At 46.9% G+C, this 24,868-nt stretch overlaps 1 protein-coding gene and 1 pseudogene across 1 annotated transcript; both read left to right on the forward strand.

Moving 5' to 3' along the window:
• The first annotated feature begins 3,024 nt into the window (after positions 1 to 3,024).
• LOC123399233 (zinc finger protein ZAT4-like) lies at positions 3,025 to 3,830 on the forward strand. Its single transcript, XM_045093659.1, has one exon. The coding sequence runs from the start codon at positions 3,084 to 3,086 to the stop codon at positions 3,600 to 3,602; it is 519 nt and encodes a 172-aa protein (XP_044949594.1). The 5' UTR covers positions 3,025 to 3,083; the 3' UTR covers positions 3,603 to 3,830.
• Positions 3,831 to 23,614: 19,784 nt separating this feature from the next.
• On the forward strand, positions 23,615 to 24,483 carry LOC123399234 (annotated as a pseudogene).
• Positions 24,484 to 24,868: the final 385 nt, after the last annotated feature.

Genomic DNA, 24,868 nt, shown 5'->3' on the forward strand with positions numbered 1-24,868 from the left:
GTCAGCCATCAATGTTCGGGTCGTCATCCTTCTTTAAGTGGAATCTCGTGGGCCGGCCAGTCCACCCTTGCAAAGTCAAGTTTGTCCCTTGATGACCCACAAGTATAGGTTGTCAATCATAGTCCTTTTAATAAGTAAGAGTTTCAAACCCAACGAGGAGCAGAAAAAAATGACAAGCGATTTTCAGTAAGGTAATTTATACAAACACTGAAATAGGGGTAACAAGTTGTTTGATATCAAGATAATTGTAACAAAAACAAGTAGCCATAGTAACAACAGGTGGAGCAAGGTAGCCCAATACTTTTGTGGCAAAGGACAAGCCAGAACATTTTTTTATAATAGGCAAAGCGTTCTTGAGGGCACACGGGATTTTCATCTAGTCACTTTCATCATATTGGGTTAATTCACGTTTGGTATTTTGATAATTTAATATGTGGCTGGAACGGTGCTTGGGTGTTGTTCTTACTTCAACAACCTCCCACTTATGATTAACCCTCCCGCAAGCATCCGTAACTATGAGAAAAGTATTAAGGATAAATTCGAATCATAGCATTAAACATAGGGATCCAAATCAGCCCCTTACGGAGTAGTCAATAGACGGGGGTTTAAGTTTTTGTCACTCTCGCAACCCTCCCTCTAATTACTACTCCACAATACATTTCCATAGGCCCAAAGATGGTGAATTATTATATAGTCGAGGTTCACATAACACCCATAAGGGAATCACAATATTCATATCATCGAAATATCAAATGAATATCAACTTCACATGACTGCTTACAACATGATCCCTCTCCTGGCCTCGAGAACAAGAGTAACTACTCACAAGTGATAAACATATTCATGATCAAAGAGGTATTAAATAGCATAATGGATCTGAACATATGGTCTTCCACCAAATAAACCATAAAGCATCAACTACAAGATGTAATCAACACTACTAGTCACAGCCCAGGTACCAATCCGAGGTTCCGGTATAAGATTGAGTACAAGAGATAAACCAGGGTTTTGAGAGGAGATGGTGCTGATGAAGATGTTGATGAAGATTGGCCTATCCAAGATGAGAGGGTTGCTGGTGATGATGATGGCCTCGACTTCCTCCTCCGGGAGGTAAGTTTCTCCGACGGAATCGTTCCGCCGGAGGGCAAAAGTGCTCCTATCAAGGTTTTTGCCCCGAGATGGCGGTGCTTCTTCTCGAAAGTCCTCCTCTTTTTTTTCAGGGTAAAAGAGAATTTATACAAGAAGATGATCGGCAGAGGTGGGCCAGGGGACCCACTAGACATCAGGGCGCGCCAGGGGGCTTGGCGCGCCCTGGTATCTAGTGGGCCCCTGGTAGCCCCCCTCCGGTACTTATTCCCTCCAATATTTTTTATTTATTATAAAATAAATCTCTGTACATTTTCAGCTCAATTGGAGATGTGCAGAATAGGTATATCTGACGTAGCTTTTTCATGTCCGGAATTCCATCTGCGGGCATTCTATCACTTGATGTAAACCTTGCATATTATGAAAAAAAAGGCATTAGAATTACTCCACCAAGTGGCAAAATGCATAAAAACACTATAAGTAACTATAACAAAACATAGTGCAAAATGAACGTATTGCCCTCCACCCCCGGCAGGATCTACAAACCCTAGCCCGCTCGCGAAAAACCCTCGCTATGTTCACGGAGATTGATGAGGTGGTGGAGGAATTTTAAGACGGTGCCGATGCCTTCACCCGCTCCGCGTCGGCACGCCTCGCTGCCATGACGACGAGACGGCCGACACGTCCTTGGGCGACATCGATAATGTGGAGTGATAGAATATGGGAGGCTGCGATCGCTCCAAATTCACGAAAGCCACCGCCACGTCTCGGCGGGCCTCCCAGTCGGTAAGCTTGCGTGCTTTACAAAGGCGGGAGCCACTATTCTTCCCCTTGCGCTGAAGCTAAACTTGGTGGACTCATCGCCGGCCGGTAAGCTTGCCCGCTTTGCGGAGGCGAAGGGATACTCTTCCCTTCCCGCTGAAGCTTTGGTTCTCTGGCCTCATGGCCCACCGACGAGCTTACAACTAGACATGAAAACATATGTTGTGGAAAATGGATGTCGGCGACCATTTAAACTAGGTTAGAATAGGATTTAACTAAATATATCAAAATGTAATAAATGCGTTCTAGTTTAGATGAAAATCATCCGGTCTCATGTAAAAAATCATCTAATTTTGAATTGAAAGTTGTCTATTTCTTTTAAATTTGCATCAAATATGACCGAGCGTTTGCGGTCATCTTTGAATGGTCGACTTTCTTATTAATATCGTAACACCGTATGAATACGCGAATCGTTCCGCTGACGAATGCAGTGTCTATTTTAGGGGTCGTGTTGAAGATGCCATAATTCCCTATTGGAGAGAGGATCCATCAGAAAAGAGGCAGCATCACTATGTGTGTTACGACAGGTGACCTAACCCTTTTTTTTCTTTTATACCCGATGGCGTACGTACGTACGTACGTGCTAGATTACTCACCACAAAAGTGTCAACAGTGAAAGATTTGGCCCGATCGAAGATCTCTCCACATACTAGAACGTTCCAGACCCCTCCTGCCTGCATGATCACGCACGCAGACGCCGCCGTCCAACTCTAGAGTCTGGATTATACTATGATTATGATCGATTCCGGCCACCGTCCTCGCGGGCGAGCAGCGGCGCGCCGCCACGCGCCTTGTGGCGTGACAGCTGACGCTACTCCGCACCACACGTTCGCCGCCGGTCGACCGCGCTACATACGATACGACGGAAAAATATCCAGCCGAGCCAGCTGCCAAAACAATATAATATCCGAGCTCGATCCAATCCGTCACGTCGCCCACGTCGCGGTGGCTTCCGGCGATTGGTCCGCAGACGCGGGAGGTCGGCCGGCCCCCACCAACTTGGCACACACGTACGTAAGCTCCCTCCGCAGCAGCACGCACACGCCAGACGCCTCCTGCCCACACAACTCCTCGACTGGTTCTCCGTATATATATATAATTGCGGAGTTCTCACAGACACAGCAGAGCATCGATTGGAATTCGAGATCATCAAGACAAGCAGCGAATCCATCGCCATGGGAGCGGGGATGAAGCGCGCGAGGGAGGAGGAGCCATTTGTGTCGCTGGCGCTGTCGCTCAGCACAGACTCCTCGACGTCCACCACGACGTCGGACAACTCCTCGACTGGTTCGCCGGCGACGGCGCCCAGGAAGAGGACGCGGCGGGGGAGAGCTGTGGCCACGTCAGGGGAGGGAGAGTTCGTCTGCAAGACTTGCGGCCGGGCCTTCGAGACGTTCCAGGCGCTCGGCGGGCACCGGACCAGCCACCTCCGCGGCAACCATGGGCTGGAGCTCGGCGTCGGCGTCGCCAGGGCCATCAAGAACAACAAGAGGAGGATGCCGCAGGAGGACGAGCAGCATCACGATTGTCACATCTGTGGGCTGGGCTTCGAGACGGGCCAGGCGCTCGGCGGCCACATGCGCCGGCACCGCGAGGAGATGGCGCTCACCGCCTCCATCGACCGGTGGGTCGCGCTGTCGGATCAGGTGGCGGCCGCCGACCGGCTGCCCGTCTTGCTGGAGCTGTTCGTCTAGCCTACTAGCTGGGTCTGTCAGTTTCTTAGCCAAGGACTTTACATATTATCTCTTTAGAATGAGAAAGGTTAATTGATCGACCTTGTAATTACGAACTTACAGTTATACTAGTACCATAGCATAGACTACTTCTTAGCTCTGGTTAGTTTTGTTAACTGATAAACCACTTGGGATTTATACATGCACTTGTACTTCCTCCGTTCTTAAATATATACGTCTTTTTAGAGATCTCGCTAAAGGAATATATAGAAGCAAAACGAGTGAATTTATACTTGAAAACATATGTATATACATCTGTATATAGTTTTTTAGTAAATCTTTTAAAAAAATTATATTTAGAAACGAAGAGAGTACATGGTTAAGACAGGTTCTTTTGTTATAGATGCGATTGACAGAATCTTGTCCTCAGATTGCTGTTCTATTAATATGATGCTATTCACTCCAGTTTGCACATATTTTTTGCGAGGCCATTTTGTATATATGATCAAGAGGAAAACGGAATTCGGAGCCTAAAGTTGTAAAATTTGGCAATATAAAGCTACATTCAAAATTTAATATTGTCGAAACGTTGACAGTATAGTGGTGTCCGGAACATTAGGCGGTTTGAGATTTAGAAACGGCGATCCACTACGTGTCTTTTATCCATGATTTGACGGCTCCAAAACAACTGCAATAAAGTCTACATCCTGACAAAGTGATACATCGAGAGATACGAGCACAGTATTGACAAGTGTCGAGAGATATGAGCACACTATTGACAAGTCTCGACATTTGGGTGGGAGTGGAGTGGCTACTGTTTGGTTTGAGATGTGCATACGAACGGATGTGTGTGGGATGAGGGTGGACCAACTTTGGTTGGATCTAAACGAGGGACGCGCCCGGAACCGTCCTCCCTCCCTGTATCCGCCTTAGATATGGACAAATATGGTCTGGATGTGAATAGTGCCGGTCCACCCAAACGTATGATACTCGTATGAGGGGCCGACAGGATCGCGATTGTTCGGCCGGTTACCGACCAAAAAGTCTACTCGGATGTACAAGGGGCATTGGAGGAGTCCGTTGTACATGCCCTAAACTGGTATCCCTAGAATTTTTTACATTCCCTTGAACTCTCTCAAGCTTGTAAACCTTTTGTTGGTTCTGCTTTATGCAGTGGGTGTTTCTTTTGTCTAAGAAAAACGACCTAGTGACCCTCTTGATAGGTGCTCCATGGGACTTTAGAGCATCTTCATGTGATTCAAACACCTTCTACATGCTAGGACAGATGGTTCGGTACGTGATCGATCATAAAATCTTGATTTACATGTGCTCCTCAAACAGGTCGATATACATCCCGTGTATCATGTCCATATCAAGGGAGCTATGAGAAGGCGCCAACGTGGCCGTTGACATGCGCGACCCAAAGGCTTACGTCACAAACTATACTACACTGACGTCACGTTGTAGCCGTACCCAACAACAATTGACTTGGATCGGCGTCGTCGCTATAGATCTCTCAAGAGTCTCCGCATGGTCAAGGCTTGCCTTGCAAAAGAACTACAATTCAGTTCGTATCGATGTTTGCTAATCAGAATTCTCAGCATGCCGGAGTAAAACATACACACGCACACGCGTATATATGAGTGTAACGCAAACTAACGATCAATCGAGCGTGTGGCGCATGTAACTCCATGCACGGAGAAGTTCCATAGCCGTGGTGCAACAATTTTGGTGAACGCGGCAAGATAATTTTGGACTAGAGAACAGGAGCAAGAGCCGAAATTGAAAATTTGGAACCGTGTCGGCAAAGGAAAAAAGAATTGTGGCATCGTCCTTCACGGCTTCTTGTGTTGGAAATATGCCCTAGAGGCAATAATAAAATGGTTATTATCATATTTCCTTGTTCACGATAATCGTCTATTGTTCATGTTATAATTGTATTAACAGGAAACAGTAATACATGTGTGAATAATAGATCACAATGTTTCCCTAGCAAGCCTCTAGTTGGCAAGCTCGTTAGTCAATAGATGATCATGGTTTCCTGATCATGGTCATTAGATGTCATTGATAACGGGAGCACATCATTGGGAGAATGATGTGATGGACAAGACCCAATCCTAAGCATAGCACTAGATTGTATTGTTCGTATGCTAAAGCTTTTCTTATGTTAAGTGTCTTTTCCTTCGACCGTGAGATTAGGCAACTCCCGAATACCGTAGGAGTGCTTTGGGTGTATCAAACGTCACAACGTAATTGGGTGACTATAAAGGTGCACTACGGGTACCTCTAAAAATGTCTGTTGGGTTGGCACGAATCGAGCTCAGGATTTGTCACTCCGTGTGACGGAGAGGTATCTCTGGGCCCACTCGGTAGAACATCATCATGAGCTCAATGTGACTAAGGAGTTAGTCACACGATGACGTGCTACGGAACGAGTAAAGAGAATTACCGGTAACGAGATTGAACAAGGTATAGGTATACCGACGACCGAATCTCGGGCAAGTTCTATACAGACGGGCAAAGGGAATTGTACACGGGATTGATTGAATCCTTGACATCGTGGTTCATCCGATGAGATCATCGTGGAGCAAGTGGGGGCCACCATGGGTATCCAGACCCCGCTGATGGTTATTGGCCGGAGAGGTATCTCGGTCATGTCTGCCTGTCTCCCGAACCCATAGGGTCTACACACTTAAGGTTCGATGACGCTAGGGTTATAGGGAATTGTTATACAAGGTTACCGAAAGTTGTTGGAATTATGCCCTAGAGGCAATAATAAATATAGTTATTATTATAATTCCTGTATCAAGATAATTGTTTATTATCCATGCTATAATTGTATTGAATGAAGAGTTATATACATGTGTGGATACATAGACAAAACACTGTCCCTAGCAAGCCTCTAGTTGGCTAGCCAGTTGATCAAAGATAGTCAGGGTCTTCTGACTATGTACAAGGTGTTGTTGCTTGATAACTGGATCACGTCATTAGGAGAATCACGTGATGGACTAGACCCAAACTAATAGACGTAGCATGTTGATCGTGTCATTTTGTTGCTACTGTTTTTTGCGTGTCAAGTATTTGTTCCTATGACCATGAGATCATATAACTCACTGACACCGGAGGAATGCTTTGTGTGTATCAAACGTCCCAACGTAACTGGGTGACTATAAAGATGCTATACAGGTATCTCCGAAAGTGTTCGTTGAGTTAGTATGGATCGAGACTGGGATTTGTCACTCCGTGTGACGGAGAGGTATCTCGGGGCCCACTCGGTAATACAACATCACACACAAGCCTTGCAAGCAATGTTACTTAGTGTAAGTTGCGGGATCTTGTATTACGGAACGAGTAAAGAGACTTGCCGGTAAACGAGATTGAAATAGGTATGTGGATACTGACGATCGAATCTCGGGCAAGTAACATACCGAAGGACAAAGGGAATGACATACGGGATTATATGAATCCCTGGCACTGAGGTTCAAACGATAAGATCTTCGTAGAATATGTGGGATCCAATATGGGCATCCAGGTCCCGCTATTGGATATTGACCGAGGAGTCACTCGGGTCATGTCTACATAGTTCTCGAACCCGCAGGGTCTGCACACTTAAGGTTCGACGTTGTTTTATGCGTATTTGAGTTATATGGTTGGTTACCGAATGTTGTTCGGAGTCCCGGATGAGATCACGGACGTCACGAGGGTTTCCAGAATGGTCCGGAAAAGAAGATTGATATATAGGATGACCTCATTTGATTACCGGAAGGTTTTCGGAGTTACCGGGAATGTACCGGGAATGAGGAATGGGTTCCGGGTGTTCACCGGGGGGGGGGGGGCAGTCCACCCCGGGGAAGCCCATAGGCCTTGGGGGTGGCGCACCAGCCCTTGGTGGGCTGGTGGGACAGCCCAAGAAGGCCCTATGCGCTAGAGATAGAAAATCAAAGAGAAAAGGAAAAAAAAAGGAGGTGGGAAAGGAGATTAGGACTCCACCTTCCAATCCTAGTTGAACTAGGATTGGAGGAGGACTCCTCCTCCCTTGGTGGCGCAGCCCTTGGGGCTCCTTGAGCCTCAAGGCAAGCCTCCCCTCCCCTCCTCCTATATATATGGAGCTATTAGGGCTGATTTGAGACAACTTTTGCCACGTCAGCCCGACCACATACCTCCACGGTTTTACCTCTAGATCGTGTTTCTGCGGAGCTCGGGCGGAGCCCTGCTGAGATTAGATCACCATCAACCTCCGGAGCGCCGTCACGCTGCCGGAAAACTCATCTACCTCTCCGTCTCTTTTGCTGGATCAAGAAGGCCGAGATCATCGTCGAGCTGTACGTGTGCTGAACGCGGAGGTGCCGTCCATTCGGCACTAGATCGTGGGACGGATCGTGGGACGGTTCATGGGACGGTTCGCGGGGCGGATCGAGGGACGTGAGGACGTTCCACTACATCAACCGCGTTCACTAACGCTTCTGCTGTGCGATCTACAAGGGTACGTAGATCGGAAATCCCCTCTCGTAGATGGACATCACCATGATAGGTCTTCGTGCGCGTCGGAAAATTTTTGTTTCCCATGCGACGTTCCCCAACAGTGGCATCATGAGCTAGGTTCATGCGTAGATGTCTTCTCGAGTAGAACACAACAGTTTTTGTGGGCGGTGATGTGCGTTTTGCTGCCCTCCTTGGTCTTTTCTTGATCCCGCGGTATTGTTGGATCGAAGCGGCTCGGACCGACATTACTCGTACGCTTACGAGAGACTAGTTTCATCGCTACGAGTAACTCCGTTGCTCAAAGATGACCGGCGAGTGTCGGTTTCTCCAACTTTAGTTGAATCGGATTTGACCGAGGAGGTCCTTGGATAAGGTTAAATAGCAATTCATATATCTCCGTTGTGGTGTTTGCGTAAGTAATATGCGATCCTACTAGATACCCATGGTCACCACGTAAAACATGCAACAACAAATTAGAGGACGTCTAACTTGTTTTTGCAGGGTATGCTTATGATGTGATATGGCCAACGATGTGATGTAATATATTGGATGTATGAGATGATCATGTTGTAATAGATAATATCGACTTGCACGTCGATGGTACGGCAACCGGCAGGAGCCATAGGGTTGTCTTTAAACTAACGTTTGTGCTTGCAGATGCGTTTACTATTTTGCTAGGATGTAGCTTTAGTAGTAATAGCATGAGTAGCACGACAACCCCGATGGCGACACGTTGATGGAGATCATGGTGTGGCGCCGGTGACAAGAAGATCGTGCCGGTGCTTTGGTGATGGAGATCAAGGAGCACATGATGATGGCCATATCATGTCACTTATGAATTGCATGTGATGTTAATCCTTTTATGCACCTTATTTTGCTTAGAACGACGGTAGCATTATGAGGTGATCTCTCACTAAAATTTCAAGACGAAATTGTGTTCTCCCCGACTGTGCACCGTTGCTACAGTTCGTCGTTTCGAGACACCACGTGATGATCGGATGTGATAGACTCAACGTTCACATACAACAGGTGCAAAACAGTTGCACACGCGGAACACTCGGGTTAAGCTTGACGAGCCTAGCATGTGCAGACATGGCCTCGGAACACATGAGACTAAAAGGTCAATCATGAATCATATAGTTGATACGATTAGCATAGGGATGCTTACCACTGAAACTATACTCAACTCACGTGATGATCGGACTTCAGCTAGTGTAAGTGGGTCATGAACCACTCAAATGACTAGAGAGATGTATTTTTTGAGTGGGAGTTTAGCAAATAATTTGATTAAGTTAAACTCTAATTATCTTGAACATAGTCTAAGTCCACTTTGAATATATTTGTGTTGTAGATCATGGCTCACGCGATAGTCACCCTGAATTTTAATACGTTCCTAGAGAAAGCTAAGTTGAAAGATGATGGAAGCAACTTTGTAGACTGGGCTCGTAATCTTAAGTTGATCCTACAAGCTGTGAAGAAGGATTATGTCCTTAATGCTGCGCTAGGAGATGAACCACCCGCTACGGCTGACCAAGATGTTAAGAACGCTTGGTTAACACGTAAGGAGGACTACTCAGTAGTTCAATGTGCACTCTTGTATGGCTTAGAGCCGGGACTTCAACGTCGCTTTGAGCGTCATGGAGCATATGAGATGTTCCAGGAGTTGAAGTTTATCTTTCAGAAGAACGCCCGGATCGAGAGGTATGAGACCTCCGATAAATTCTATGCTTGCAAGATGGAGGAGAATTCGTCTGTCAGTGAACATGTGCTCAAAATGTCTGGGTACTCAAACTGTCTAGCTGAGCTGGGGATTGAACTCCCGCAAGAGGCTATCACTGACAGAATTCTTCAATCACTACCGCCAAGCTATAAGGGCTTTATGTTGAACTAAAACATGCAAGGGATGAACAAGTCACCCGGCGAGTTGTTTGCGATGCTGAAAGTCGCAGAGTCTGAACTCCGTAAAGAGCATCAAGTGTTGATGGTGAATAAGACCACTAGTTTCAAGAGAAACGACAAATTGAAGAAGGGTAATTCAAAGAAGAGCGGCAAGCCTGTTGCCAATCCGACGAAGAAACCCAAAGCTGGGCCTAAGCCTGAAACAGAGTGCTACTATTGCAAGGGTATGGGTCACTGGAAGCGCAACTGCCCCAAGTATCTGGCTGATAAGAAGGCGGCCAAAGAAAAATCAGGTATATTTGATATACATGTTATTGATGTGTACTTAACCGGCTCTCGTAGTAGTGTCTGGGTATTCGATACCGGTTCTGTTGCTCATATTTGCAACTCGAAACAGGAACTGCAGAGTAGGCGAAGGGTGGCGAAAGATGAAGTGACGATGCGCGTAGGAAATGGTTCCAAGGTTGATGCAATCGCCGTCGGCATAGTTTCACTTCAGTTACCATCAGGATTAGTTATGAACTTGAATAATTGTTATTTAGTGCCTGCGTTGAGCATGAACATTATATCTGGATCTTGTTTATTGCGAGACGGTTACTCTTTTAAGTCAGAGAATAATGGTTGTTCTATTTCTATGAGTATCATCTTTTATGGTCATGCACCCAATGTGAGAGGATTGTTCATATTGAATCTTGATAGTGATAATACACATATACATAACATTGAGACCAAAAGAGTTAGAGTTAACAATGATAGCGCCATGTTTTTGTGGCACTGCCGCTTAAGTCATATTGGTGTAAAGCGCATGAAGAAACTCCATACGGATGGACTTTTGGAGTCACTTGACTTTGATTCACTTGACACGTGCGAACCATGCCTCATGGGCAAGATGACTAAAACTCCGTTTTCCCGAACAATGGAGCGTGCCAGTGACTTGTTGGAAATCATACATACCGATGTGTGCGGTCCGATGATCGTGGAGGCACGCGGCGGATATCGTATTTTCTCACCTTCACTGATGATTTGAGTAGATATGGTTATGTATACTTAATGAAGCACAAGTCTGAAACATTTGAAAAGTTCAAACAATTTCAGAGTGAAGTTGAAAATCATCGTAACAAGAAGATCAAGTTCCTACGGTCTGATCGTGGGGGTGAATATCTGAGTTTCGAGTTTGGTGCTCACTTAAGATAATGTGGAATTGTTTCACAGTTGACACCGCCTGGAACACCACAGCGTAATGGTGTGTCCGAACGTCGTAATCGTACTTTATTAGAGATGGTGCGATCTATGATGTCCCTTACCGATTTGCCGTTACCGTTTTCGGGTTATGCATTAGACACAGTTGCATTCACTTTAAATAGGGCACCATCAAAATCCGTTGAGACGACACCATACGAACTGTGGTATGGCAAAAGGCCAAAGTTGTCGTTTCTTAAAGTTTGGGGATGTGATGCTTATGTCAAAAAGCTTCAGCCTGAAAAGCTGGAACCCAAAGCGGAAAAGTGCATCTTCATAGGTTACCCAAAAGAGACAGTTGGGTACACCTTCTATCTCAAATCCGAGGGCAAAGTGTTTGTTGCTAAAAACGGAGCTTTTCTCGAGAAGGAGTTTCTCTCGAGAGAATTGAGTGGGAGGAAGATAGAACTTGATGAGGTTGTCGAACCTTTCATCCCTCTGGATGGTGGCGCAGGGCAAGGGGAAACCCCTGTCGTTGCGACGCCGGTTGAGGAGGAAGTTAATGATGATGATCATGAAACTCCGGTTCAAGTTCCTATCGAACCACGCAGGTCGACAAGACCACGTGCTGCTCCAGATTGGTACGGTAATCCCGTTTTGTCAATCATGTTGTTAGACAACAATGATCCTGCAAATTATGAAGAAGCAATGGTGGGCCCAGATTCCAACAAATGGCTGGAGGCCATGAAGTCCAAGATAGGATCCATGTATGAAAACAAAGTGTTGACTTTGGAAGTACTACCTGAGGGCCGGAAGGCTATTCAGAACAAATGGATCTTTAAGAAGAAGACGGACGCTGACGGCAATGTGACCGTTTATAAAGCTCGACTTGTGGCAAAGGGTTTTTCACAAGTTCAAGGAGTTGACTACGATGAGACATTCTCACCCGTAGCGATGCTTAAGTCCGTCAGAATCATGTTAGCAATAGCTGCATTTTTCGATTATGAAATCTGGCAGATGGATGTCAAAACGGTGTTCCTTAACGGTTTCCTTAAGGAAGAGTTGTATATGATGCAACCCGAAGGTTTTGTCGATCCTAAAAATTCTAACAAGGTATGCAAGCTCCAGCGATCCATTTATGGACTGGTGCAAGCCTCTCGGAGTTGGAATAAACGCTTTGATGAGGTGATCAAAGCATTTGGGTTTATACAAGTGGTTGGAGAATCTTGTATTTACAAGAAAGTGAGTGGGAGCTCTGTGGCGTTTTTAATATTATATGTGGATGACATATTACTGATCGGAAACAACATAGAGTTTTTGGTGAGCATAAAGGATTACATGAATAAAAGTTTCTCTATGAAGGACCTAGGAGAAGCTGCTTACATTCTAGGCATTAAGATCTACAGGGATAGATCGAAACGCCTGATAGGACTTTCACAAAGCACATACCTTGATAAAGTTTTGAAGAGGTTCAAAATGGAACAGTCCAAGAAAGGGTTCTTGCCAGTTCTACAAGGTACGAGATTGAGTAAGACTCAATGCCCAGCAACTGATAAAGATAGAGAGCATATGAGCACCGTCCCCTATGCTTCAGCCATAGGATCTATCATGTATGCAATGCTGTGCACTAGACCGGATGTTAGCCTGGCCATAAGTATGGCAGGCAGGTTCCAGAGTAATCCAGGAGTGGATCACTGGACGGCGGTCAAGAATATCCTGAAGTACCTGAAAAGGACTAAGGAGATGTTTCTCGTGTATGGAGGTGCGAAGAGCTCGCCGTAAAGGGTTACGTCGATGCAAGCTTTGACACAGATCTGGACGACTCTAAGTCGCAGACCGGATACGTATTTATTCTTAATGGGGGTGCGGTACGCTGGTGCAGTTCCAAGCAAAGCATCGTAGCTGATTCTACATGTGAAGCGGAGTACATGGCTGCCTCGGAGGCGGCTAAGGAGGGTGTCTGGATGAAGCAGTTCATGACGGATCTTGGAGTGGTGCCAAGCGCACTGAATCCAATAACCTTGTTCTGTGACAACACGGGTGCCATTGCCTTAGCAAAGGAACCATGGTTTCATAACCAGACACATCAAACGACGCTTCAACCTCATCCGCGACTACGTCGAAGGGGAGGACGTAAATATATGCAAAGTGCACACGGATCTGAATGTAGCAGACCCGCTGACTAAACCTCTTCCACGGGCAAAGCATGATCAACACCAGAACTGTATGGGTGTTAGATTTATTACAGTGTAATTCACATGGTGATGTGAGGGCTAGATTATTGACTCTAGTGCAAGTGGGAGACCGTTGGAATTATGCCCTAGAGGCAATAATAAATATAGTTATTATTATAATTCCTGTATCAAGATAATCGTTTATTATCCATGTTATAATTGTATTGAATGAAGACTTATATACATGTGTGGATACATAGACAAAACATTGTCCCTAGCAAGCCTCTAGTTGGCTAGCCAGTTGATCAAAGATAGTCAGGGTCTTCTGACTATGTACAAGGTGTTGTTGCTTGATAACTGGATCACGTCGTTAGGAGAATCACGTGATGGACTAGACCCAAACTAATGGACGTAGCATGTTGATCGTGTCATTTTGTTGTTACTGTTTTCTGCGTGTCAAGTATTTGTTCCTATGACCATGAGATCATATAACTCACTGACACCGGAGGAATGCTTTGTGTGTATCAAACGTCGCAACCTAACTGGGTGACTATAAAGATGCTCTACAGGTATCTCCGAAGGTGTTCATTGAATTAGTATGGATCGAGACTGGGATTTGTCACTCCGTGTGACGGAGAGGTATCTCGGGGCCCACTCGGTAGTACAACATCACACACAAGCCTTGCAAGCAAAGTGACTTAGTGTAAGTTGCGGGATCTTGTATTACGGAACGAGTAAAGAGACTTGCCGGTAAACGAGATTGAAATAGGTATGTGGATACTGACGACCGAATCTCGGGCAAGTAACATACCGAAGGACAAAGGGAATGACATACGAGATTATATGAATCCCTGGCACTGAGGTTCAAACGATAAGATCTTCGTAGAATATGTGGGATCCAATATGGGCATCCAGGTCCCGCTATTGGGTATTGACCGAGGAGTCACTCGGGTCATGTCTACATAGTTCTCGAACCCGCAGGGTCTGCACACTTAAGGTTCCACGTTGTTTTATGCGTATTTGAGTTATATGGTTGGTTACCGAATGTTGTTCAGAGTCCCGGATGAGATCACGGACGTCACGAGGGTTTCCGGAATGGTCCGGAAACGAAGATTGATATATAGGATGACCTCATTTGATTACCGGAAGGTTTTCGGAGTTACCGGGAATGATGAATGGGTTCCGGGTGTTCACCGGGGGGGGCAGCCCACCCCGGGGAAGCCCATAGGCCTTGGGGGTGGCGCACCAGCCCTTGGTGGGCTGGTGGGACAGCCCAAGAAGGCCCTATGCGCCAGAGATAGAAAATCAAAGAGAAAAGGAAAAAAAGGAGGTGGGAAAGGAGAGAAGGACTCCACCTTCCTATCCTAGTTGGACTAGGATTGGAGGAGGACTCCTCCTCCCTTGGTGGCACAACCTTTGGGGCTCCTTGAGCCTCAAGGCAAGCCTCCCCTCCCCTCCTCCTATATATATGGAGCTATTAGGGCTGATTTGAGAAAACTTTTGCCACGGCAGCCCGACCACATACCTCCACGGTTTTACCTCTAGCTCGCGTTTCAGCGGAGCTCGGGCTGAGCCCTGCTGAGATTAGATCACCACCAACCTCCGGAGCACCATCACGCTACCGGAGAACTCATCTACCTCTCTGTCTCTCTTTCTGGATCAAGAAGGCCGAGATCATCGTCGAGCTGTACGTGTGCTGAACGCGGGGGTGCCGTCCGTTCGGCACTAGATCATGGGACGGATCGCGGGACGGTTCGTGGGACGGTTCGCGGGGCAGATCGAGGGACGTGAGGACATTCCACTACATCAACCGCGTTCACTAACGCTTCTGTTGTGCGATCTACAAGGGTACGTAGATCGGAAATCCCCTCTCGTAGATGGACATAACCATGATAGGTCTTCGTGCGCGTTGGAAAATTTTTGTTTCCCATGCGATGTTCCCCAACAGGAACCAGCCCCTAGGTGGGCTGGTGCGCCTCCCCACTCAGCCCAATGCGCAGGGGAGAGGGAAGGGGGGCAAGGGTGCGCACCACCCCTCCTCCCCTCCTGGCGCAGATGGGGCTGTCGCACCCCTTGGGGGTGGGAACCCTAAGGGCTGCGCCCCCCTCCCTCTTCCCCTATATATAGTTGAGGTTTCGGGGCTGTTTCGCACACGGTTTTCTCTCGCTCTCGGCGCAGCCCTGCCCTTCTTCCTCCTCCTCTCTGCCGGTGCTTGGCGAAGCCCTGCCGGGAGACCTCGTCTCTTCATCGACACCACGCCGTCGTGCTGCTGGAGTTCTTCCCCTCCCTCCTCCTTGCTGGATCAAGGTGCGGGAGACGTCACCGGGATGCACGTGTGTTGAACGCGGAGGTGCTGTAGTTCGGCACTAGATCGGAATCACACCGCGATCTGAATCGCTACGAGTACGACTCCATCAACCGCGTTCTAGTAACACTTCCACTTAGCGATCTTCAAAGGTATGAAGATGCACTCACCCCTCTCTCGTTGCTGGTCTCTCCATAGGAAGATCTGAATATGCGTAGGAATTTTTTTTGAATTTATGCTATGTTACCCAACATCTTGTTCTACTGGTTGAAGACTTAAACACTCTTATATTAGTTTACAACAGAGGGAGTACGTAACTTGTGCAGTATGCTTAGCTTAACATAGTGAGCTAATTAATTAAGGTTTCGTTCATTTCGTGGGAGGAGGAGTGCGCGAGGGTATCTTCTTTTCTCACTCTCCAATAGCATGTAGGAGAGAGACCCTTATAAAGGGGTCCAACTTTTTCTCCATTACCGGGGTGGGACTAAACTTCCCACCACCACCTTGTCATGCCACCACCTAGTAGTTGGCGTGATGACTTCACGGAGACACGATGATGGAGATCATGGTGTCACGCCAGTGACGATGATGATCATGCGATGCCTGAAGATGGAGATCGAAAGAGCAAAGATGATAATGGCCATATCATGTCACTATATGATTGCATTGTGATGTTTATCATGTTTTTCATCTTATTCTTAGAACGACGACAGCATAATAAGATGATCCCTCTTAAAATTTCAAGAACGTATTCCTCTAAGTGTGCACCGTTGCGAAGGATCGTTGTCTCGAAGCACCACGTGATGATCGGGTGTGATAGATTCTAACGTTCGCATACAACGGGTGTAAGCCAGATTTACACATGCGAAACACCTAGGTTGACTCGATGAGCTTAGCATGTACAGACATGACCTCGAATACAAGAGACCGAAAGGTCGAACATGAGTCGTATGGTTGAATACGATCAGCATGAAGTTGCTCACCATGTTGACTAGTTCGTCTCACGTGATGATCGGACACGGGTTAGTCAACATGGATCATGTATCACTTAGATGACTAGAGGAATGTCGATTTAAGTGGGAGTTCATACTTAATTTGATTAAATGAACTTAATTGTCATGAACTTAGTCTAAAAGTTGTCTTTATAAATATTGTAGATGGCGAACGTCAACCTCAATTTCAACGCATTCCTAGAGAAAAACAAGCTGAAAGATGATGGTAGAAACTATGCGGACTGGGTTCGCAACTTGAAGCTCATCCTTGAAACAACTAGAAAGGCTTATGTCCTTGATGCGCCACTAGGTGACCCTCCCGCTCCCGCAGCAGCTGGGACATTCTAAACGTCTGGCAAACGCGGAGTGATAACTACTCTCCGGTTAGGTGTGGCATGTTATACAGTTTAGAAACGGGGCTCCAAAGGCGTTTTGAGCAACACGGTGCATATGAGATGTTCCAAGAGCTGAAGCTAGTTTTTCAAGCTCATGCCCGTGTCGAGAGATATGAAGTCTCCGACAAGTTCTTTAGCTGTAAGATGGAGGAGAACAATTATGTCAGTGAGCACATACTCAAAATGTCTGGGTTACACGGTCGTCTGACTTCACTTGGAGTCGAACTTCCGGATGATGCTATAATTGACAGAATCCTCCAGTCTCTCCCACCAAGCTACAAATGCTTTGTGCTTAGCTACAACATGCAAGGGATGGAGAAGACCATTACCGAGTTGTACTCGATGCTCAAGTCTACAGAAGTAGAAATCAAGAAAGAGCATCAAATGTTGATGGTCAACAAGACCACTAGTTTCAAGAAGGGCAAGGGTAAGAAGAACTTCAAGAAAGACGGCAAAGCCATTGCTGTGCCCAATAAGCCAGATACCGGGAAGAAGAAAAAGAATGGACCCAAGCCTAAGACTGAGTGCTTCTATTGCAAGGGAAAGGGTCACTCGAAGCGGAACTGCCCAAATACTTAGCAGATAAGAAGGCCGGCAACGTTAAAGGTATATGTGATATACATGTTATTGATGTGTACCTTACCAGCGCTCGTAGTAGCTCCTGGGTATTTGATACCGGTGTTGTTGCTCACATTTGCAACTCAACGCAGGAACTGCGGAATAAGCGGAGACTGGCAAAGGACGAGGTGACGATGCGCGTCGGGAATGGCTCCAAGGTCGATGTGATCGCCGTCGGCACGCTACCTCTACATCTACCGTCGGGATTAGTTTTGAACCTTAATAATTGTTATTTAGTACCAGCTTTAAGCATGACCATTGTATCAGGGTCTTGCTTAATGCGAGAAGGCTACTCATTTAAGTCATAGAATAATGGTTGTTCTATTTATATGAGTGATATGTTTTATGGTCATGCTCCGATGGTGAATGGTTTATTCTTGATGAATCTCGATCATGATGTTACGCATATTCATAGTGTGAGTACCAAAAGATGTAAAGTTGATAATGACAGTCCCACATACTTGTGGCACTGCCGCCTTGGTCATATCGGCGTTAAACGCATGAAGAAGCTCCACACCGATGGACTATTAGAGTCTCTTGATTTTGAATCATTTGACACATGTGAACCGTGCCTCATGGGCAAGATGACTAGGACTCCATTCTCAGGAATAATGGAGAGAGCAACCGACTTATTGGAAATAATACATACTGATGTGTGTGCTCCAATGAACGTTGAAGCTCGCGGTGGCTATCGTTATGTTCTCACTCTCACAGATGATTTGAGTAGGTATGGGTATATCTACTTGATGAAGCACAAATCTGAGACATTTGAAAAGTTCAAAGAATTTCAGAGTGAGGTCGAGAATCAACGTGACAGAAAATTTAAGTGTCTACGATCTGATCGTGGAGGAGAATATTTGAGTCACGAGTTTGGCACACACCTAAGGAAGTGTGGAATCGTTTCACAACTGACGCCGCCTGGCACACCGCAACGCAACGGAGTGTCTGAACATCGTAATCGCACTTTATTAGATATGGTACGATCTATGATGTCTCTTACCGACTTACCGCTATCATTTTGGGGATACGCATTAGAAACTGCAGCATTCACTTTAAATAGGGCACCGTCTAAATCCGTTGAGACGACACCGTATGAACTATGGTTTGGCAAGAAACCTAAGTTGTCGTTTCTTAAAGTTTGGGACTGCGATGCTTATGTGAAGAAACTTCAACCAGAAAAGCTCGAACCCAAACGGAGAAATGCGTATTCATAGGATACCCTAAGGAAACTATTGGGTATACCTTCTATCTTAGATCCGAAGGTAAAACCTTTGTTGCCAAGAACGGATCCTTTCTAGAGAAAGAGTTTCTCTCGAAAGAAGTAAGTGGGAGGAAGGTATAACTTGATGAGGTAATTACACCCCCTCTCGAACAGGATAGTAGCGCAGCACGGGAAGTTGTTCCTGTGGCGCCTACACCAACTGAAGAGGAAGTTAATGATGATGATCATGAAGCTTCGGATCAAGTTACTACTGAACCGCGAAGGTCCACAAGGGCACGCTCCGCACCAGAGTGGTACGGCTACCCTGTGATGGAAATCATGTTGTTAGACAACGGTGAACCTTCGAACTATGAAGAAGCAATGGCAGGCCCGGATTCCAACAAATGGCTTGAGGCTATGAAATCCGAGATAGGATCCATGTATGAGAACAAAGTATGGACTTTGGTGGACTTGCCCGATGACCGGCGAGCCATAGAAAATAAATGGATCTTCAAGAAGAAGACTGATGCAAACGGTAATGTAACCGTTTACAAAGCTCGACTTGTCGCAAAGGGTTTTCGACAAATTCAAGGAGTTGACTACGAAGAGACCTTCTCTCCCGTAGCGAAGCTGAAATCAGTTCGAATCATGTTAGCAATTGCCGCCTTTTATGATTATGAAATTTGGCAAATGGACGTCAAAACAGCGTTCCTTAACAGGAACCTTAAGGAAGAGTTGTATATGATGCAACCAGAAGGTTTTGTCGACCCTAAGGGTGCTAACAAAGTGTGCAAGCTCCAGCGCTCCATCTATGGGCTGGTGCAAGCATCTCGGAGTTGGAACATTCGCTTTAATGAGGTGATTAAAGCGTTTGGGTTCATACAGGTTTACGGAGAAGCCTGTCTGTACAAGAAAGTGAGTGGGAGCTCTGTAGCTTTCCTCATACTGTATGTGGATGACATATTATTGATGGGGAACAATACAGAAATGTTGGAGAGCATAAAGGCCTATTTGAACAAGAGTTTTTCAATGAAGGACCTTGGAGAAGCTGCATACATATTAGGCATCAAGATCTATAGAGATAGATCGAGACGCCTCATAGGTCTTTCGCAAAGTACATACCTTGACAAGATATTGAAGAAGTTCAATATGGAAAACTCGAAGAAAGGGTTCTTGCCAGTTTTACAAGGTATGAGATTGAGTAAGACTCAGTCGTCGACCACGGCAGCAGATAGAGAGAAGATGAGTTTTGTCCCCTACACTTCAGCCATGGGCTCTCTAATGTATGCCATGCTGTGTACCAGACCTGATATAAACCTTGCCATAAGTTTGGTAGGGAGGTACCAAAGTGATCCCGGTATGGAACACTGGACAGCAGTCAAGAATATCCTTAAGTACCTGAAAAGGACTAAGGAAATGTTTCTCGTTTATGGAGGTGACGAAGAGCTCGTCGTAAAGGGTTACGCCGATGCCAGCTTCGACACAGATCCGGATGACTCTAAGTCACAGACCGGATACGTATATGTTTTTAATGGTGGGGCAGTGAGCTGGTGCAACAGCAAGCAAGAAGTCGTGGCATCATCTACATGTGAAGCGGAGTACATAGCTGCTTCAGAAGCGGCTCATGAAGGAATTTGAATGAAGGAGCTCATCACCGACCTTGGTGTGGTTCCAAGCGCGTCGGGTCCAACGGCACTCTTTTGTGATAACGCTGGGGCCATTGCCATAGCCAAGGAGCCCAGGTTTCACCGAAAGACGAAGCACATCAAACGCCGCTACAACTCCATCCAGGACCATGTCCAGAGTGGAGTGATAGATATTTGTAAAGTACACACGGATTTGAATGTTGCAGACCCGTTGACTAAACCTCTTTCACGAGCAAAACATGATCAACACCATAATGCTATGGGTGTTAGATACATCACAATGTAACTAGATTATTAACTCTAGCGCAAGTGGGAGACTGTTGGAAATATGCCCTAGAGGCAATAATAAAATGGTTATTATCATATTTCCTTGTTCATGATAATCGTCTATTGTTCATGCTATAATTATATTATCAGGAAACGGTAATACATGTGTGAATAATAGATCACAATGTGTCCCTAGCAAGCCTCTAGTTGGCTAGCTCGTTAGTCAATAGATGATCATGCTTTCCTGATCATGGGCATTAGATGTCATTGATAACGGGATCACATCATTGGGAGAATGATGTGATGGACAAGACCCAATCCTAAGCATAGCACTAGATCGTATTGTTCGTATGCTAAAGCTTTTCTAATGTCAAGTGTCTTTTCCTTCGACCCTGAGATTGTGCAACTCCCGGATACCGTAGGAGTGCTTTGGGTGTATCAAACGTCACAACGTAATTGGGTGACTATAAAGGTGCACTACGGGTACCTCTGAAAGTGTGTGTTGGGTTGGCACGAATCGAGATCGGGATTTGTCACTCCGTGTGACGGAGAGGTATCTCTGGGCCCACTCGGTAGAACATCATCATGAGCTCAATGTGACTAAGGAGTTAGTCACACAATGACGTGCTACGGAACGAGTAAAGAGACTTACCGGTAACGAGATTGAACAAGGTATAGGTATACCGACGATCGAATCTCAGAAAAGTTCTATACCGACAGACAAAGGGAATTGTATACGGGATTGATTGAATCCTTGACATCGTGGTTCATCCGATGAGATCATCGTGGAGCAAGTGGGAGCCACCATGGGTATCCAGACCCCGCTGATGGTTATTGGCCGGAGAGGTGTCTCGGTCATGTATGCCTGTCTCCCGAACCCGTAGGGTCTACACACTTAAGGTTCGATGACGCTAGGGTTATAGGGAATTGTTATACGAGGTTACCGAAAGTTGTTCGGAGTCCAGGATGAGATCCCGGACGTCACGAGGAGCTCCGGAATGGTCCGGAGGTAAAGATTGATATATAGGACGGATGGTTTGTGACACCGGAAGTGTTTCGGGCATCACCGGTAACGTATCGGGACCACCGAGACCACCGAAGGTGGCCCCGGGGGTCCACCGAAGGGGGGCAACGACCCCGGGAGGTAAGATGGGACAAGCGGGTGAGGGAACCAGCCCCTAGTTGGGCTGGCGCGCCTCCCCACTCAGCCCAATGCCAAGGCCCAAGGCAGATATGTGAGGTTCGAGTGCAACCAAATTGACCATCACTCGCGCACTCAAAGGTAGGGCATTTCCCATTGATATAGGAACTTTTGTACCAGAAACAATAGTATCTCCAATTATAGCCCCTCTGGGATGTAAAATATATCTCTTCTCACCATCCCCATAGTGTATGAGACAAATGTATGCATTTCGATTAGGATCGTATTCTATGGTTACGATTCTACCAGATATGTCTTTTTGATTCCGTCGAAAATCTATTTTACGGTATAGGCGCTTATGACCTCCCCCTCTATGCCTTGCGGGCTGAAGGGAAATCATCCATATCAAATGAGTCTTCTGTCTCGGTCTCAAAGAATCACGTGCTAACATTATTTTGTGAAAAACATCCTGAGAGGTCTTACTTTGACTTCCCCGCGATCCTCGTCAAAGAGCTCAACGCCTCGATCACTTGCTGTGAGAGCGTCTTTTTGTACATTTCTACGTTTGCTTGCATCGTTTGCTCTGGACCCACTGCTTTACCGGCCTTCGGTAGCTCACCAAAACCCTCCAACATCCTATGCTCTGTGCGCTTGAATGTCGGGATGTTACGCGCCTTGTTTTTCTTATCCAGGCGCTCTTTCCGCTGCCCATCATTCTTCTCCCCATGCGAAGGCACAAGGGGTCCCTAACAAAGGTTGTGGGAGCGGGCAAGTAACCTTGCTGAGTAAATCTTCCAGAGATAATGATGTTGTTTTAGTTTGCGCCACCTTTGTGACAACGGTGCACACCTCAACCACTAGCTCAACTAGAATGTCGGGCTCGTTGAAACCGAGCGGCTTCTCTCGATTCGACATCGAATGTATAAGGGAGTGCACCATGGATTGCATGGGTGTGGGGGTTCGGATGTGAAGGAGACAGCTGCGGAGACAACAATGTGAGGGGTGCCAAGCTAGTCCCGGTGCACGAACGCTCCAGGCGCATCCTCGGACATTAGAGGGGCGAGATAAGCTACGCGTGGCTGTAGATGCTCTAATAAGGGCGGTACAGGAGAGTAATGACGTGAAAGGGAGTATGTCATAAGCTCTTGAACATGACTTGGACCGGCGTCGTCGATATGGATCTGTGGAGAGCCTCCGCATGGTCATGGCTTACCGTGCAAAAGAACTAATCTAGCCCGTATACATTGCTGTTAGCTAGTCCCAATTTGTAGTCATTTCCGTGAAAAAGAAGCAAATGCACACGCGTACGAGTCGACGATCCTTCGAGCGCGTATGTGCCATCGTCATGGAGAAATTCCATAGCTACATGCATATGGTGCAGTAATATAATATCCTCTAAACGAGTTAGAATATTCAAACAGATTCATAATATCCATGTACCAACGGCCACAGCTGACGCTACTCCGCACCACACGTTTTGTCTCCGGTCCACCGCGCTACGCACGATGGGAAAATGTTTAAATATCCAGCCGAGCCAGCTGCCAAAACAATATAATATCCGAGGTCGATCCAATCCGTCACGTCGCCAACGCCGCGGTGGCTTCCGGCGATTGGTCCGCAGACGCGGGAGGTCGGCAGCCACGTACGTAAGCTCCCTACGCACACGCCGGACGCCACCGCCAACGCCTCCTGCCCGCACACACGACCTATATATATAACTGCGGAACGCCCATGGCAGCACACATCCATCCATTCTTCTTCTACTCAGCAGAGCATCGACTGAATTCTCACAACGCAGCACAGCATCGATTGAACTCGAGATCATCAAGACAAGCAACGAATCCATCGCCATGAGAGCGGGGATGAAGCGCGCGAGGGAGGAGCAGCCGGCCATGTCGCTGGCGCTGTCGCCCATGGGAGAACTCATCCATCCATTCTTCTACTACTCAACAGAGCATCGACTGAATTCTCACAGACGCGACACAACATCGATTGAATTCGAGATCATCAACGCAAGCAGCGAATCCATCGCCATGGGAGCGGGGGTGAAGCGCGCGAGGGAGGAGCAGCCAATGGTGTCGCTGGCGCTGTCGCTCAGTACAGACTCCTCGACGTCGGGCATCTCCTCGACTGGTGCGCCGGCGACGGCGCCCAGGAAGAGGACGCGGCGGGGGGAGAGTGGTGGCGATGTCGGGGGAGGGAGAGTTCGTCTGCAAGACTTGCGGCCGGGCCTTCGCAACGTTCCAGGCGCTGGGCGGGCACCGGACCAGCCACCTCCGCGGCCACCATGGGCTGGAGCTCGGCGTCGGCGTCGCCAGGGCCAGCAGGAGGACGAGCAGCATCACGATTGTCACATCTGTGGGCTGGGCTTCGAGACGGGCCAGGCGCTCGGCGGCCACATGCGCCGGCACCGCGAGGACATGGCGCTCGGCCGGTGGGTCGCGCTGTCAGATCAAGTGGCGGCCGACGATCGGCTGCCCGTCTTGCTGGAGCTGTTCGTCTAGCCTGCTAGCTGGGTCTCTCAGATTCTTAACCCGGGACTTGTACTTCTCTTTAGAATGAGAAAGGTTAATTGATCGACCTTGTAATTACGAACTTACATCAATATCTACAGTATATACTAAGCTATAGTCACTTCTGAATATCGATTAATTTTTGTCCACTACTCAGTATATACTCACCACACCATAGAAAGCAGATATAGCTAAAGTAAGGCATGACGGCGAGTACTGCGAATATTAAGCTAGTCTGTGTTGCATTCAACAGTTACATTGCTGAAACAATTAATTTCAATTTACCGTAAAAAAACAATCAATTACAATTGCACTGAAAATGAAAAAAATATATGGAAAAAATGGGCTTCCCTTTCCGTTGAACACCTTTTGGGTGTAACATGCATCGGGGGCCGGACCATTGCGGTGGCTCCTCCCCAAAGTGCACAAGACCACCATGTAGGGAGTCATGTCCGTGCTAGACCTTGAGCCCACC

Source organism: Hordeum vulgare, chromosome 5H (genome assembly GCF_904849725.1).
Source record: "Hordeum vulgare subsp. vulgare chromosome 5H, MorexV3_pseudomolecules_assembly, whole genome shotgun sequence".
Classification (NCBI taxonomy): domain Eukaryota; kingdom Viridiplantae; phylum Streptophyta; class Magnoliopsida; order Poales; family Poaceae; genus Hordeum; species Hordeum vulgare.

What these genes read in the sequence shown, in the direction of transcription:
- LOC123399233 (XM_045093659.1), top strand. Translation starts at nt 3,084, where the DNA reads ATGGGAGCGGGGATGAAGCGCGCGAGGGAGGAGGAGCCATTTGTGTCG.